The sequence below is a fragment of the Lutjanus erythropterus genome, chromosome 3, assembly GCF_056507025.1.
Source record: "Lutjanus erythropterus isolate fLutEry1 chromosome 3, fLutEry1.hap2, whole genome shotgun sequence".
Classification (NCBI taxonomy): Eukaryota; Metazoa; Chordata; class Actinopteri; order Lutjaniformes; family Lutjanidae; genus Lutjanus; species Lutjanus erythropterus.
Window position 1 is genome coordinate 48,176,180 of NC_139319.1, and position 16,327 is coordinate 48,192,506.

Below are 16,327 nucleotides of genomic sequence, written 5' to 3' on the forward strand. Positions count from 1 at the left end.
TTATCAGAATAGTTTGCAATGAATTTGATCATTTATTAATTGTAGCAGCTCTAGACATGTTAAAAACAGAACTTGAGCAACAACTGCTGCCTTGTCTGTAAAATTGCGATGTAACAGTGGTAGCGGCCTCAGTGGTCAGTGACTGTCAGCCATCAGCGATGGATGACTGGCCAACTGTAATTGTCCTGCCTCTGACAAACAGCTTCAGTTATATGGCAAACTAACGAATCCAGGCTCATGCAGATTCATCAACAATCAATCAAGCGAGCAACATCACTTACCCTCGTATTAAATGTGAGGCCATGGTCTGCATACAGTGGCTCATTTTTGAAACGTATTTGTGAGTATGTTATAATTTCTAGTACTCAGCTTTATGTACCTCTTAATTGGCTGCTTAATGATGGTGGAGGGATTCCATTGCTGACCATAACAGCACTTACGCATTATCTGAAATGGCTTAGTACACTCACTAAAGCCTTTGAGATAATTGATGAACTTCATTGAAACCTCCCACGCTCCACATTGCTCCTTTTTTTATGTGTGCTGTATGCATCTGTAAATATACACTCTTCTGGGCACTCTGTTGGTTCATCTGCACAGTCTTTTCTCCCCTTCAGCTCATTTTCAGTGCTCTGATTGTTCAGAAATGAAATGTACACTCCACACTTGGCAGCTCTACTCTCATTTTTGGCAAGGAGCAAATATTGATACTGCTGTCAACTGCTCAGTCATTGTTAAGATCAGTCTTGGGACTCTTAAGTGTTTGTGTGTGAGTTCATTGTCTGCTTATATGTAAGCTTGCGACCAAGAGTGGTTTCACAGCAAATCAGTAGGAAGCCATCTATTTTACTGGCTGTGTGTCAGAACCAATACGCTGAAGCGGCACATAATCACAACACACTGCTACTGAAAGAGACTTGGAGAGATGGTGTATGTGTGTGTTGAGATTCCATACACATACACATGCTTTCACCACATGATCACACAAGATTAAAAGCTGATGTAGAACTATCTGTGAGGGAACTGTCAGCATTTGCAGGAAAAGGCGCGTGTGTATGTGTGTTGTAAGCCTAGCCAGGCTCCAGTGATTATCATGTCACCAACACCTCTAGAGAAAAAAACCCCACTAGAATCAGTCTTTGTGTGGGGCTTCCACTATTGTGCTTTAATCGCTGGGTGTAAAGCACATTCTGGGCATTTGTGTTGGTTAGAGACTGCTGTCACTCCTTCCCGCCCCATGCTCCTTTGTTATTGTGTACGCATGAACACTCCCCTCGCTTTCTCTGGCTTATTGGATGGTTGCTTGCCCTGTCAGTCATGCAGGGAAAGATGGGTATTGTAAACCACTTAATAAGTTACAATGACAGAGGGCAAGTGCAATGAGGAAGAGGGAGGAAGGGTAACTCAGCTGAATAGTCTGTCCTGGCAGCAGAGTGGTGAGATGATCATTGGCAACTGTCCTGCCTGCCGATGTGTGGAGCGTGTCACAGAGGAGGGGACTGAATGGGAAGAGTGAAGCGGAGGGGGTGTGTGTTTGTGTGTGCGCAACTATGTGTGTCCGCCCGCTCAGCTGTGTTGAAAGACTGCCAGTGTCTGGTCGTCTCAGCTGGGTCTTTTTTATCTGGTCTGTTGGAGCGGTGTCAACAGCCTGAGGGGATACAGCCTGGCCTGGCATGGTGGAGTCTGCTCTGGTCTACCAGCAGCTCTGTGGATGAGGGAGCTGCCGCAAGTTGATCAGTGTGTAAAGCATGGCACTAACACAGATTTTATTCACGCTGGTGCTTCACATCTTGATGTATGCAGTCATGGTTCATGTTGGAGGTGGCTGATGTGGGTCAACTCTTCTATCACTGTATGTGAAACTTATATTGTGACGCAAAATTTTATGTAAATTCAACTGAGAAACCATAGATATAGATGAAATAAATAGGGCTGTTACAAGAGAAAAGGTTTGTGTTGCAATCATCCTTTTACTTATTTTTGTCTGGGCCGAATGACACGGCAAAATTTTTGAATGGAGTTTGAGGTACTAAATTGAGGTGATAAATGAAAACTTGGTCAATGAATACTGTTTTCAGCAAGTACCTTCTACACTGTTATGGTTATTACCTGTCAAGATGGCAAATAAGAAGAAACACTTTGCCAAGATAGAACAGCATTTACCTGGCGTTTCCCCAGCCCACCCACTGCAGTGTTTTTAACTGTGTTGTCTCTAGTGGTTCTACTGGTTGCCATCTCTACAATTAATTAACTTGAGAAGAGAGAGGGGGGTTGTTTGGAGGAGGAGTCCAGTTCAGAAATGTTTCAAATGGTGAAGGGCTGGAAAAGTCCTTCCTGCCAATAGCCGGTGTCATGCTGAGCTGTCATGTTGCCAGAACATGGGCTGGCTTAGACTGAACCAGGCGCAGTCATCCTGGCACAGCTATCATAAGGCCTGCATTGGCAGAGGGGGTCGTGTAATGACAAATTGGCATTGAAAAGAAGACAGAACCTTTGTTGGCATGTCGGTGCTGTTTTGACAAATATAGTTGAATAATTAACACCAAGTGAATCATAATCCATCATAACATGTACACTTCTAACTGTTGATGAGCAGTGTAGGGTTCTTACGGGTACTGGAAATCCTTGAAAATGCTTGACTTTTAATGCAATGTTTTAAGGTTTGAAAAGTGCTTGGGTTGTGCATAATTAAATTTTTCATGATAGATTTATTTGTTGGTCATTTTCCTGGTTAATTGATTAGTTGTTTGTAGGGATGCACTGATCGACCAGCCAGAGACCAGAACCGGCCGGTCTTCGGCATGACCGGCCCTGACTGGTGATTGGCCGGTCAGTGTCACATATCCAATTCTGTGCCTGTCATTGTCACACACGAGTTCTGCACGATGGTCACATCATGTACGCAGCAGACAAACTGACCTGGATATCACACCCACCACAGCGCTGATAATTAGCTACACACATGCTAGCATGAAGATGGTGTCAGCGACAGATTTCAAGAACAGGATAAAGAGAACACAAGATGGTCTACAACGAGACAGAGCAGCTGACAGTGTTGCAGAACAGCTGTAAACTCTCTAGTTCTTCAGGCTAATGTTAGCCAGCAGCAGGCTGCTGTTCATAGAGGGACAGTTAAAATTTCACCTCCTGTTCTGGCTGAAGAATAAACAACCTGTGTTGATGTGACTCCTCAAACATTTTCTCATCCAGACTTTTTTAACTTCGGCATCTGTTTTTCTCACAGCAAAGTTTTACTGCAGCAAACTGTTGCACTGTGTCTGTCTCCAGTTTGTTTACATCTGCTTTCACAGATCACATGAAATCGCGTCTCACAAAATCCCACGAGATCACATTCAGCTGATTCATAATCTTAATATAAAACTATAATAAGGCCTGGCTGTAACCTGGAGGACTTTGGAGAAATTTTAAATAGTATTTAATGAATATTTTATAGTCAGTGTCTTATTATGAACATCCAATTTAATTTTTGAAAAAAAAAGTTGCTAAAATGTTTGTGAATGCTGTCAATTACAGTTCTTAGACTGAAAATCGGAATTGGCCAAAATCGGCAGGTCAGACCCTTCAAAAAATCGGAAATCTCAGTCAGCCAAGAAAATTGAAATTGGTGCAACTCTAGTTGTTTGATCCTTAAAATGTTTTTTTTTAAAAAAAGGGGGCGTTTTCCCAAAGCCCAAGGTAACATCCTCAAATGTCTTGTTTTGTCCACAACCCGAAGATATTGAGTTTACTGTCACAAAGGACTAAAGAAAACAGAAAATATTCATATTTGAGGAACTGAATTCATAAATTTTGGGCATTTTACCTTTAAAAGATGACTCAAAATTACTAATCAACAATCAGAGTACTTGGCAATTAATGTAATAATTGATACCTGATTGATCAGACAACTCAAAGTCCACTTACAAACAGATGACACATTTTGAAACAAGGAACTTTGTTGTGTTTTCCATTCATTTGTAACCCTTCTGTCTATCATGAAACGTAATTTTGGTTGTTTATAGCCCAATAAAATCTGATTTAACGTGATGAGGATGTGAATTGATCTTTTTGAGTATATTTATATAAATCTGTAACTTACCACAACTATAAATTAGGGGTGGTTAATCTGTCTGATTTCCCGATCCGATTATTGAGGTCCCAATTCGATTACCAACCGATTATTGATTTTCCATTTGACAACAGTAACCCAAAATACACCAGAAAGTTAGTGCACCATAAAAAAAAACAGTCAGTTGCTGAATTACTTAACTCTTTTATTGAGTAACAACTCAAAGCGCTTCCTGTGTAGTGCAAAAAAGAAAAAAGTGGTGGGATGAGCGTTAAATTATTTTAAAAATGCACTTGTCTTTGATCTTTGTCTGTCTGTAATTATCACCATAGTTATGTAATGTAATAATAATGATAATAGTAATGATAATGGTAATAATATTAAAAACTTCAAACTTATACAGTGCTGTACTATGTATATACTATACATATATTAGATCATTATACACTGTACAGTATAATACACAACTACGCTCTATAGTCTGGCTCAATGTCCCACCTACAGCATCACATCTGATTGGTTAGAAGTCATGATCAATCAGCAGACACACTGTGTCACAGACGGGGCGAGACAGAGCTGCACCGGTGAGCAGAGGAGCTGTGTAGAAGTTAAGACAGCTGATATCACCAAAGTTTCAATAAACATCACAGTTTTATGATTCGTTTCTTTGGTGATAGCATAGTTATATCAGTGAAAAAAGTTATGGTCTGGATTTCACTCAAGGCGATGTGACATTTGAATCAGTCGCTCTTCACAGAGATGCGCTGCACACAGCAGCATCTGTTTGCATTGAGATTTCAGGTATTATAACTTATACAAAACTAACAGTGACAGTAAAACTATGATGATCACATGTGGTCCGCGGATCACATGCGTGCCAAACCGTAGAGGGTGATCCGTACGGGACACGGATCAACTGCGATCCGTTGCAGCCCTAGTTGGTTGCTCATTGCTGGTTGTTCCTCGTCCATTTTACACACCTGCTTGTACAGCTCACTCGCTCTTGCCGCTGCATGCACTTGCGAATTGGAACTGGGCACACTCGCGTGACATTCAACTTCTGTTGACCACAGGATAACATTTTTGCAAAATAAATTAATGCAAAAAAATAATCGATTTTTGAAAATTTTATATTCTGTTCATACTTGTCCGTAACATAAAAATCGTTTTTCACCACCCCTTCTATAAATTGCCTGAAAAGCTTAAAAATGCACCTTGAAAATCTTTAAAAAGTGCTCTTAGGAAAAGGTGTAGGAACCCTGACAGTGCTGTTTAGAATCAATATGCCTAATGGTGCCACATCATGTTCAGACAGATGTTAGCTGCTAGTTGGGTGTAGTAGTAGGATGCAAATTGGTAGGACAGTTACAAACATATCCCATTAATATTTTGAACTGAACTCTTCAACCAAGCTCTTAATCAGGCCTTACAGGGCTTTAAAGCCAACTGTACTGTCATTCTGTGAAACTACGGCTGCTGAATTTATTGTATTAACTTTTCTGTCATCTGTCTGTCTTTCCAGATGGGCCTGGGCAGCACTGGGGGTCCATTTGGTGCCCAGCCGTACGGTCAGGGTGCCACAGGGCCCGGCCAGCAGCTCAACCCTCAGCAGCAGCTCCAGAACAAGGCCGCTCTTGCCAACAGCCTGCCACCCTTCCCCAGTGAGCTCAAAGGGGCCGCTGTCACTAGCGTGCCAAACATGGTTAGTGCTTGTTACACATATTCTGACATTACCATACAGATAATAACAGGAATGTTATTAGACACACATTCACACACGAATGTCACTCAATAAGGCAGTGTCACTCATGGAGCTATGACTAATATATTGTACTTTTTGACTATCATATTTCAAAGTTATCTGTTTTTTATTTATCCCCTGCTCTGTGTTGAGCCAGCTCCTGCACACACACACACACACACACACACACACACACACACACACACACACACACACACACACACACACACACACACACAGACAGACACACAGACACACACACACACACACACACACACACAGTGAAGTCAGCAAAGACTGCTGTGCAGACAGTGAACCAACTCAAGGATAAAAGAAAGCTAAGGAAATATTTAAATCTGCTCTGTCTGCAGCCACTCATCCACTGCTGCTATGTTTTACACAAGCACAGCACACTAGCTTGACTGTGCAGCACTTCATTTCAAAACAGAGCAGCATGAGTTCTTGTGATTTTCAGACATTTAGCTGGCACAGGCTGATGACGACAAATCACTGGAGGAATTTAAGGTGACTGTTTTTTTGTTTTTTATTTGGTTGTTTTGGTAGCTTTGATTGATGATAACCGATTTGTGATAATTGCTTATGGACAGACAATTGCCAAGAACTTCAAAAAACCCTTTTAAATCCTATTGAAATTAAACTGCCAGCTACGGAAGATAATGCATCTGCTCAGCAAATGACTTGTATGACCTATATTCTCATTTGCAAAAAAAAGACAGAAACCATGGGGGAGAAATTTAAATGTTATATTTTTTGGTTTTGTGATGGTACCCCCTAGTTTTGTGTTCATTCAAAAGAGCAGTGTTAGATTAATGTCCATGTAGATGGAGACCTTACTTCAATACAGACAAGCAAATCTTGCATTAAGCAGTGATGTCAGTGTCTTTTTGTAGGCAGAGCAGATGGTTACACTGAGCCAGACAGTTGCTTTAAATGCCTTTCAAACAATGTGACAATGGCACCGCTGGGCCCTGAAACCCATGATTTTCAATGGCTTGCAACTAGAAATGGGTACCGAGCAGTGTTGGGGGTAACGAGTTACAAAGTAACGGATTACAGTAACAATATTACTTTTTTGGGTAACGAAGTAAAGTAACGCATTACACTTAAAATATCGGTAACGAAACTACTTTACTAAGCTATAGGAAGGCGCTTTCCTGCGTTTCCCAAGCCGTGTTTGCCTGTGTGTAAAGTTCTGATCTGTTAAGTGGTGTGTGCATGCCTGCTGCCTGTGTGTGTGCTTGCCTGGGCACATTGCCATAGAGATCGAATTGAGTGACGTAGCTGCTCGTGTGAAGGAAGGAGAGAGGGAAATGGAGATGGCGACGGAGACGGGGGGTTTCAGTCAGTTGCAATATTCTTATTACTTTCAGTTTATTGCTTGAAAGGACAAAAATATTCGTATGAAATGTGCTCTATGCGCAGGCGACAGGTGTCTTTCAACTAGTGCCAAGTCAATGAGCAACCTGTCTAAGCATTTGTCAGCACAGCATGGCAATACCAAACTTATATGATACGGCTATGATGTTTGTCCATGTATCTACATAGTAAATTAAGAAACGGGAAAGTAAAGTAATGAGTAGTGAAGTTACTTTTCAAATGCAGTAACTAGTAAAGTAATCTCATTACAATTTACAGAAGTAACAAGTAACTAGTAACTAATTAGTTTTTTTGAGTAACTACCCCAACACTGGTACTGAGGAGCAGTACTAAATTGGTAAATCGGTTTCTGATTCGTCTGTACTGAAATATTGATTAGGGGTGTCCAGATCCGATACTGATATCGGATATCAGTCTGATATCAGCCAAAAAACGAATATCGGATTTTATCGGACTGCATCTAAAATCTCAGATATAAGTGCTCCGATAAGCAGTCCATTTTCCACTCCAGCACTTCTATCCATAGGTGACTCTGGTTGCTGACTATTGTTCTCTGTTTGAGTAACATCATTTGATCAAGCCTTTTCTAACATTCCACACTACAAAATAAGTAATAAAAATATGCATGATTCGTGCTGACATCGGATCGATATCGGTATTGGCCAGTACTCAAAGCTACAATATCGGTATCGTATCGGAAGTGAAAAAGTTGTATCGGGACATCCCTAATATTGATAAGCTCCTGGACAAACAGTACTGCTATCAGTATATGTTATGTTAATTCACTCCAAAGACCACATGCAGACAGAATCAGTCACAGGCCTGTGGGGAGTGTGGTTGTGCTTAGAACATACCTCTGAAACTGTCAGAAAATAACATTTTATTTCTCTGATTTTGCAGACTCCCCATTTAGTCTGTGCTCTGCATGACTCTGCATACACAAGTTTCTGTTCCTTTGCTTAGGAGAAGACCAAAGGCCTTAGCCACAATTACCAGTTACACCAGCTTAGCTTTTCCTCACATATTTGTATAACATGTCTTTATTTTTTCATCAAATTATGGAAAGTTGTAGCGATAAGCATATCGATAAGTACTGGCATCGATAAAATCCCAATGATACTCATCCCTACTACCGATGCACTGCGGTGGTTTGCTGCTGCACCAAGCAAAGCAGTTTGCTGTTTGGCATGCTAGCATGCATTGAAGTCAGCAGCGAGTGTAGCTTAAATTGCATAGTGTCTGAAAGGGCTTCTGAGCTCTGAACAACAAATTTCTAATCTAACTTGAACACACATCATGTCCTGCACCTGAGCTTGTTCAAATGAACAGTTACTACACCATGCTGCCTGCCCGTGATTTCAAGGCTACAGCACAAGATAACTTTGTCTCTTGTTTCCTGTACTATTCATTGGCAGCCTGCCAGCTATTGTCAATCAAGCAGACACGCCCCTTCAGTGGCCTAAGATGAAAAGGAGCATTTCTGATGTTTCCCCAAAGACTTTTCTTTATTTGCCCTCAATTATTTAAAAAAAAAAAGGTAACAATACATTTAAGAAACAAATAACTATTATTTCTGATAAAAAGGGATGACTAAATGTGAATTCACTTTGACAGTGGCAGGAGCAGCCTTAAAGGCCACTGAACAAATACAAAGACTGATGAGCCACATCTTATAAAGAAAAGGTGGCTAGAATTAATACAGGCATAGCTCATGTCTCACTTCAGATAAAATGATAGTTAGTGCGGCTCCTGATGTTAAACACGTTAGTAATGGCATTTTTTGGGGGGTTGGGGAAAGTGTTTGCTTTGCTTTGTTTTGTACTTTTCCATAAAGGTCAAACCTATTTTGTACTGAATGACTTTCTTAATATTTGTTTCTGATTAACAAAAAAAGTGAAATCCTTAAGTTCCAGAGGCTGTAACAGCAAATGTTTGATCTATTATTAGCATATATTTTATGCTGCTAATGGACTAATTGTTTTAGCGCCACCTCTACATATAGAGAATCATCTCACCTTAAGTGACTTAGAATTTGTATCTCTACCACTGTGCAAAAAGAGATTGAACACATTATTTTAACCCTTTTTTACCTTTGACATTTATTTGCCTTTTTCTTTGTCAACCATGCAGCAGCCTCAGCAGCAGGCGGCGATGCTCCCACTTGCCAGTGGCGGAGGCGTGGCAGTCCCTTCGGCAGGCCCCACAGCTGACCCAGAGAAGCGCAAGCTGATCCAGCAGCAGCTGGTCCTGCTGCTTCACGCACACAAGTGCCAGCGACGGGAGCAGGCCAATGGGGAGGTGAGGGCCTGCGCCCTGCCTCACTGCCGCACCATGAAGAACGTCCTCAACCACATGACCCACTGTCAGGCCGGCAAATCCTGCCAGGGTGAGTTAAAACATATGAAAAAAATTGGATAATTAAGTCAAATTGATAATTTCCTGGTGTTTAACAGTGATTGATTGAGACTTTGCTACATTATTAAAGGGTTTGGACACCATCAACATCGTTAATTTACTAAACTATTTGATTTTCTTGTGTAAAATCCCCAGTATTGTTACAAACTAGTTGTTGAAGATTCATGAAGACATTTTGGAATGTAGCATAAATCACTCAACCATCTCTCCTGGATTTGTGAAAATGAACACAGAGTACACAAGCTACTGATTAAAATGTTGCTGCTTCATGCTTGGGGCAGAAGATGCAGAAAAAAAATCCTTTCCCTGTGATATCAGATATGGCAATATTTTGCTTTCCTGACTACATATGATTCCCCAGAAGTATATAGCTCTGATGAAGAATGTGGTGGTTTGCAGTGTTGTAGAACAGTCGCCTCCAGCTGCAGCACGGCCCCTGGAGCTGATTGTGGTGCTTCTTGATGCTTGCACTTCTATCAGAAGTGTCCCAGTGGCAGCTCTTCACCTTATTTCTCAAATGCACCTTTTTGTGGAAGCTGCAACATGCTGCACAGAGCAGACTGAGCCAGACAGGAAGTCAGACAGTGGGACGACATAGAGTATTCAGTCAGTTTTCAAAATAAAACACCTTGTGCAGCCATCAGAGCATAAAAACAAACAAAAAAGAAACTGTTTGACTAGCTTACCTACCCATGGCAGAAGGACATAAATTAAGGAAGAAGGACCAAACCGTTAATTAAATTGGGCAGACAAAAATGCTACCCCTCTGCCTCTTGGTGGGGCATGAAGCCAAGTGGAGGACACAAAAGAAAATGTGCTGCAGATGCAGCATCATAGAGCCGTGCTTGATGGAATCAAGGCAAAATGTTCATAGATCTCTTAGTCTGGATGGGTTTACACCGACCACATTTAAAAACAATTTGTGAAAATAATGTTACATAAAATAGCAGGTAATGAAAAACTCATATCTTTAGGGAAGATGGTACTTGAAAATGGCATCAAAGGTAGATGGGGAAATTTGAAATATATTCTGTGTTTAGATTGGGCAGTTGGATTAAAATTTTATAAACTGATAACAATGTAACAGAATTATTATTTTTTTAATCTTAAATCAACATAGACATTATTACCAGTAGATGGGGAAGATTTGTTTGATAACACTACATAATAATGCATTTTGCGTCATAATGTGACCAAGATTTGTATTCTCACGTTTGTGCATTAACACTTTTTAAGGATGACATTTCTTTGGAGATCATTTTAGTGAGATGACAGAAAAAGAGAAACTCTCCTGCTCCCACCAATGATCTGCTTAAATCAATTAAATTATTTTTATGTCCTGACTTCTTTTTTAAGCGTTGTTTATTTCAGGTGTGTTTTTTCTGGCCACTTTTCCAACTTGAAGTAATAAAAATACAACGAGGGACTGCATACAAAGTTTATTTTTGTGATACTCAGTTTGACCCCGTTATTTGTGTAGCCAGCTCTTTTTTTTTTTTTTTTTTTTTTTTTTTTTTACATCCACTCCTTGTCTCCATGGGGGAGGTCAGCAGTCCAGCCATGAGCAGGCAAGTATTTCCCTTGACTCCTTGTAGGTCAAACCTCATGTCATCAATTTGGTAACAAAGCATTGATTCTTGTGACATCCCTAGCGATATTGTCCACTGCCATCTGCTCTGGAACCTCCTGTGTCGGCACCAACATTGCTGCAATGAAAAAATCCTCTCAAGCCCCCCTCATATAAATTTGGCTCTGCGTCTGTGCTCTGCCCTTGGACTTGAATGCTTAAGTTAAATTTCAAGCCAAACATACTCAGAGGCCAAGGTGTGTTAAGTGTGAAGGGGTCTGTGTCTCCACTCCCTGCATGCCAGCTCATTTCCTCTCACTCAGGATCGCTGCTGCTCGGTGCCACTGAAATAACTGTTGAGAGAGATTTAGTTCTCCAACACGCAGTTATCATCTCTAAGATTTTAGTTTTATCTGATGTCTGTTGGCTTAGTTCATTTTCACCTGAGGGCCTCTGAAGTCTGTGGTATGACTAATGTTTGGATTGGCTTCAGACCTCAATATAAGGCTTTTTTCTTTGTTCATCACTGCATACAGAATCTACAAAAAAACCACTGACATCATAGCCCTGCTTTGTTTGAGTCTTTGCCAGTAGTACTGGTTACAAAGATAATAAAGTTTGTGTTTATTTGTGCATAGCCGTGGGTGCTTTAAGCCCTGTTGTAAATGTATACGGGGCAGTACTTACAAGTGGCAGTCAGCAAGCAAGGCTGATTTTAGTCTGCTTGTGATTTCTTGTGAGATTAGTTGCTAGCACATTAGCCTGGCCACAGATGAAATGAAGTGCCTCAATTTGTTCGGCCACGGAGCAGGAAATACGGTTTAGGTTCCTTTTGCCTCTGGTCCAAACCAACCACCTTCCAAGAGTGGAAATTAGTGCAGTGCACTGAAACTGAGATCTTTGAATTTTGGGCAGACACACTCCTTTTTCTAGTTTCTTGTATTGGCTCTGACTAGCTCTCCATTAGAATCAATTCCTATACATTTTGTTTTTTAAAAAAGGGATGGACCCTAGTCATGTTTTTCTTTCTTAGTTTTGAACTTAAAGCAAATTGACATTTTGAGTGTTTTGTATGCAGCTGTAATGTGACGCAACCATGCCTGGTGTACGGTGGCCGACAAGTGCAAACGCGCTGCATATACAGACAGGTGCTGCAAATACAGAAACGCGCTGCATATAAGAAAACAGATGCAAAAGGAAAACGCTGCAAATACAGAAACGCGCTGCATAAACAGAAACATGCTGCAAATACAGAAACGCGCTGCATATAGGAAAACAGATGCAAAACGAAATCGCTGCAAATACAGAAACGCGCTGCATTAACAGAAACGTGCTGCAAATACAGAAACGCGCTGCATAAACAGAAATGTGCTGCAAATACAGAAACGCGCTGCATATAGGAAAACAGATGCAAAACGAAAACGCTGCAAATACAGAAACGCGCTGCAAATGAGAAAACAAATGCAAAAAGAAAACACCGCATATACAGAAACGCGCTGCAAATGAGGAAACAAATGCAAAACGAAAACGCCGCATATACAGTCACACAACGGAAGTGCTCCAGGCCTCTAGGGGCAGTGCTGAGCTTTCCCCCGAGAGACAGACAACGGACGAATCAACCTGCGGAGGAGAGGAATAGGCCTACGTGAGAAGTAGAAAGTTATTGGTGAGAGGAAAATTGGAGGCGGGAGAGGCAAAAAATCAGAAAATGTAAATCCGACAAACAAACAAAAATGTAAAAATGTAAATCAGCTGCACTTTCATAATACAGTAAAAGATGAGGGCCACATGTGGAAAAAAGAAAGAAAGAAAGAAAAAGAAAAAAGAATACATACTTTTTCATGTAGCCTCTCCCGCCTCCAATTTTCCTCTCACCAATAACTTTCTACTTCTCACATAGGCCTATTCCTTTTTTTTTTTTTTTTTGTTTAAAAAACAGTTACGGCATGTTTATTCTTCATAATTACGTTTCCCCTTTCGGGATTTATTTTATTTTATTTATTTATTTTTTTAAACAAACTTTATTGTCATGTTGAAGACATACAAGGAAACATGACATTATATAAGCAACATGACAACACTCATACATAAAACAACAGTAAAGTACAGGGAGTGCATAATACATAACAGACAGTAAGGATTTTATCTAGTAATATGTGCCATAATATTTTCACGTAGGCCTATTCCTCTCCTCCGCAGGTTGATTCGTCTGTTGTCTGTCTCTCGGGGGAAAGCTCAGCACTGCCCCTAGAGGCCTGGAGCACTTCCGTTGTGTGACTGTATATGCGGCGTTTTCGTTTTGCATTTGTTTTCTCATTTGCAGCGCGTTTCTGTATATGCGGCGTTTTCTTTTTGCATTTGTTTTCTCATTTGCAGCGCGTTTCTGTATTTGCAGTGTTTTCGTTTTGCATCTGTTTTCCTATATGCAGCGCGTTTCTGTATTTGCAGCACGTTTCTGTTTATGCAGCGCGTTTCTGTATTTGCAGCGATTTCGTTTTGCATCTGTTTTCCTATATGCAGCGCGTTTCTGTATTTGCAGCACGTTTCTGTTTATGCAGCGCGTTTCTGTATTTGCAGCGTTTTCCTTTTGCATCTGTTTTCTTATATGCAGCGCATTTCTGTATTTGCAGCACCTGTCTGTATATGCAGCGCGTTTGCACTTGTCGGCCACCATACTGGTGGAATCCAGCTGTAATTCACAGTAACAGCTCACTGCCCATCAGCATCATCCTTTTTGTGAGTTCTTGAGAAATTAGTGTCTAAATGTATCAACCTGACAGTTTAAAGTATATTCATTAAAATATTATCAAAGTTGGTTAGGGTTAGGGTTAGTCCCACACGTCATATTACACAGACTTATACAGATATATATGTATATGTATATATATATATATGTGTGTGTATATGTATATACTTATATATATGTGTGTGTGTGTGTCCATGGTCTTATCAAGGTTTTTGATTTTTGTGTGACAGATTTACACACAGCTTGTATCTTGTCCAATTCGTTCTTCCCAGCAAATTTGTAAAATCTGAAATATGCCCAGAGGTCTGCTTTTAAAATAATAGGTGTGTTTTTTTAGCACTTGCTCTTGAGTTTCACCTCTCTCCGCCATATTGTGCTTGCTATGGCATTGGTTACTACCAGGAAGTTATTTTGAATTTCAGAACTTAATTGTCCAGCTGCGGCCAGAAAATCAAAACGGAACCTCTCTATGCTATAATCGATTATGGTCTGCATTGATGCAGAATCCACGTCCGCATCGCAGTGCATCTTAAAAACGATTAATTTCGACACCCCTACTTATGCATATGTTTATAAAGTCTGATAACTTGCCTCAAGTGATGTCACTTGAGTCAGCATCAGTTGGAACAGCAAGTCTGAAAATGAAAAAATTAGTTACCAGACCTCTGTAACCCCTTCTTCATCTCTGCTTGAGGCTAATGGCTCAAGTCTAGCCTCATAGCCTTAACCCTAAAAAAAAACATTTTAAGAAGAAGAAGGTAAATTCAGCATATTCCCTTCCGTTAGTATCTAAATATTTTCTTTTTGTTGTGAATTCTTTATGTTGAGATATTCATGTTGCAAGAGACCTTTGAAATTTAATTTCATCTAACCCTCTCTTAGGTGTTCATGATGTTGCCCTGTGTCTAATCAATTTTGTGTGTTCACTGTACTGCTGTATTGTCTGTAAAGACTTGTTTGATTATCCTCACTAAGAGTCTAGCTAGCTTGCCCTGTATTATTGTGAACACAGTTATCAGGGTTTCACTGTGATGTTATTGCAGTAGTAGTTACTGTGACTGTTGATGTTGAGTATTCACACAGTCATGGAGAGTATGCCGATCTCATTTTACAGTCCTTAGTTTAAATGGTTTTAGTTAACCCTGTTATCAACTGGCTCTCCAACACGCCACCCTCCCCCTCACAGCCCCTCACAATCCACTTGAAACATCTTCTCGAGAAGAGACAGCACAGCTCAGCTACTCCTGGTCTACTGATATTACAGAAAATGACTATTGAAAGTGTTTCAAATATTTAGAGTTCATGATCTAATATGTATTGAACCGGACCCAAATGTCAGAGTGACTGCAGCTGGGATTGTTGGTACAGATGAAGAGCTGGTACAGAAAAAAGTCATGTTGGTCAGTGAACACAATACAACAGTACAAGAATGTAAACATAAAACTTTTCAGAAAATGGCTGTTTCAACTCTCATTAACAGAATAAATGTGATATTGCCCACTGCTGGTGTTGAGTACTTTGTGGTGACCGATCAGGACAAACTGTGAGCTTCGAGAATCTAAACCCTGTTGCTCTCTCCCCATCTTTCCATCTCTTTTCCTCCGCAGTGGCTCATTGTGCGTCGTCCAGACAGATCATCTCCCACTGGAAAAATTGCACACGACACGACTGTCCCGTCTGCCTGCCGCTGAAGAATGCCAGCGACAAGCGCACCCAGCAGCGTAAGTACAAGTAGTAGGATTCGGTCTGTTATCGCTTAACCAGAGACACCAAACACAAGGCTGAATTCCTTCTATTTTAATGCTCTGAACAACCAGGACATCTAGACATGGAAAGCTCTTGGTATGGGAGATTATATTTTTTTTTATTGAGCTCTAATAGTCCACAGTGATGGTCTTAGAAAGAATCAGACCTGCTTGTGGCTTTTCCTGAAACCAGCCAGTGATGTTTGTGTGTAGAATGTGTGCATGTTTTACCATTCATCAACGTGAGGCAGATTATTTTGAGGTTTGTGCTCCCGTACAATGACTAAAAGCACTCGCTGAGTAAGAGTGTGGTCCTGCTGGGCTTGTAATCTGACACACAGGAGTAATAGGAGTGTGATGGAGGGAGAACGGGAGGAAGCTGAGAGCGTGTGCGAGAGGTGTCCCGCTGAGCCATTGGCTGTTGGGCTGTTTACCGCCACTCCCCACCAGAACAGAGCTACATACTAAAACTGCTTTTCTTTCTGTTTTTGTTTTTCGTTCTCTCCATGTAAATGTTGTCAGAGGTTCACAGTCTGTTTTCTTCTTGTTGATCCTTGAATTTGTTTCTGTTATCTCTCTGGATGACTTACATTAGTCACTTTTAAATGTTCTCTCCCATTTTTGCTCCCCGTCAGTTGTTTTTCTT

At 40.7% G+C, this 16,327-nt stretch overlaps 1 protein-coding gene across 4 annotated transcripts in view; it reads left to right on the forward strand.

Annotated features, from left to right (window-relative positions):
• Positions 1-16,327, forward strand: part of crebbpa (CREB binding lysine acetyltransferase a) — a 98,157-nt gene that overhangs the window by 45,020 nt on the left and 36,810 nt on the right. For 3 of the 4 annotated variants that reach the window (XM_084711357.1, XM_084711365.1, XM_084711376.1), the window contains exons 3-5: positions 5,592-5,771; positions 9,339-9,594; positions 15,544-15,657. In XM_084711357.1, the coding sequence (XP_084567483.1) occupies positions 5,592-5,771; positions 9,339-9,594; positions 15,544-15,657 (550 nt within the window). Of the gene's footprint in view, positions 1-5,591; positions 5,772-9,338; positions 9,595-11,150; positions 11,192-15,543; positions 15,658-16,327 lie in introns of those variants that run through there. The other variant, XM_084711383.1, reaches the window with a different exon arrangement.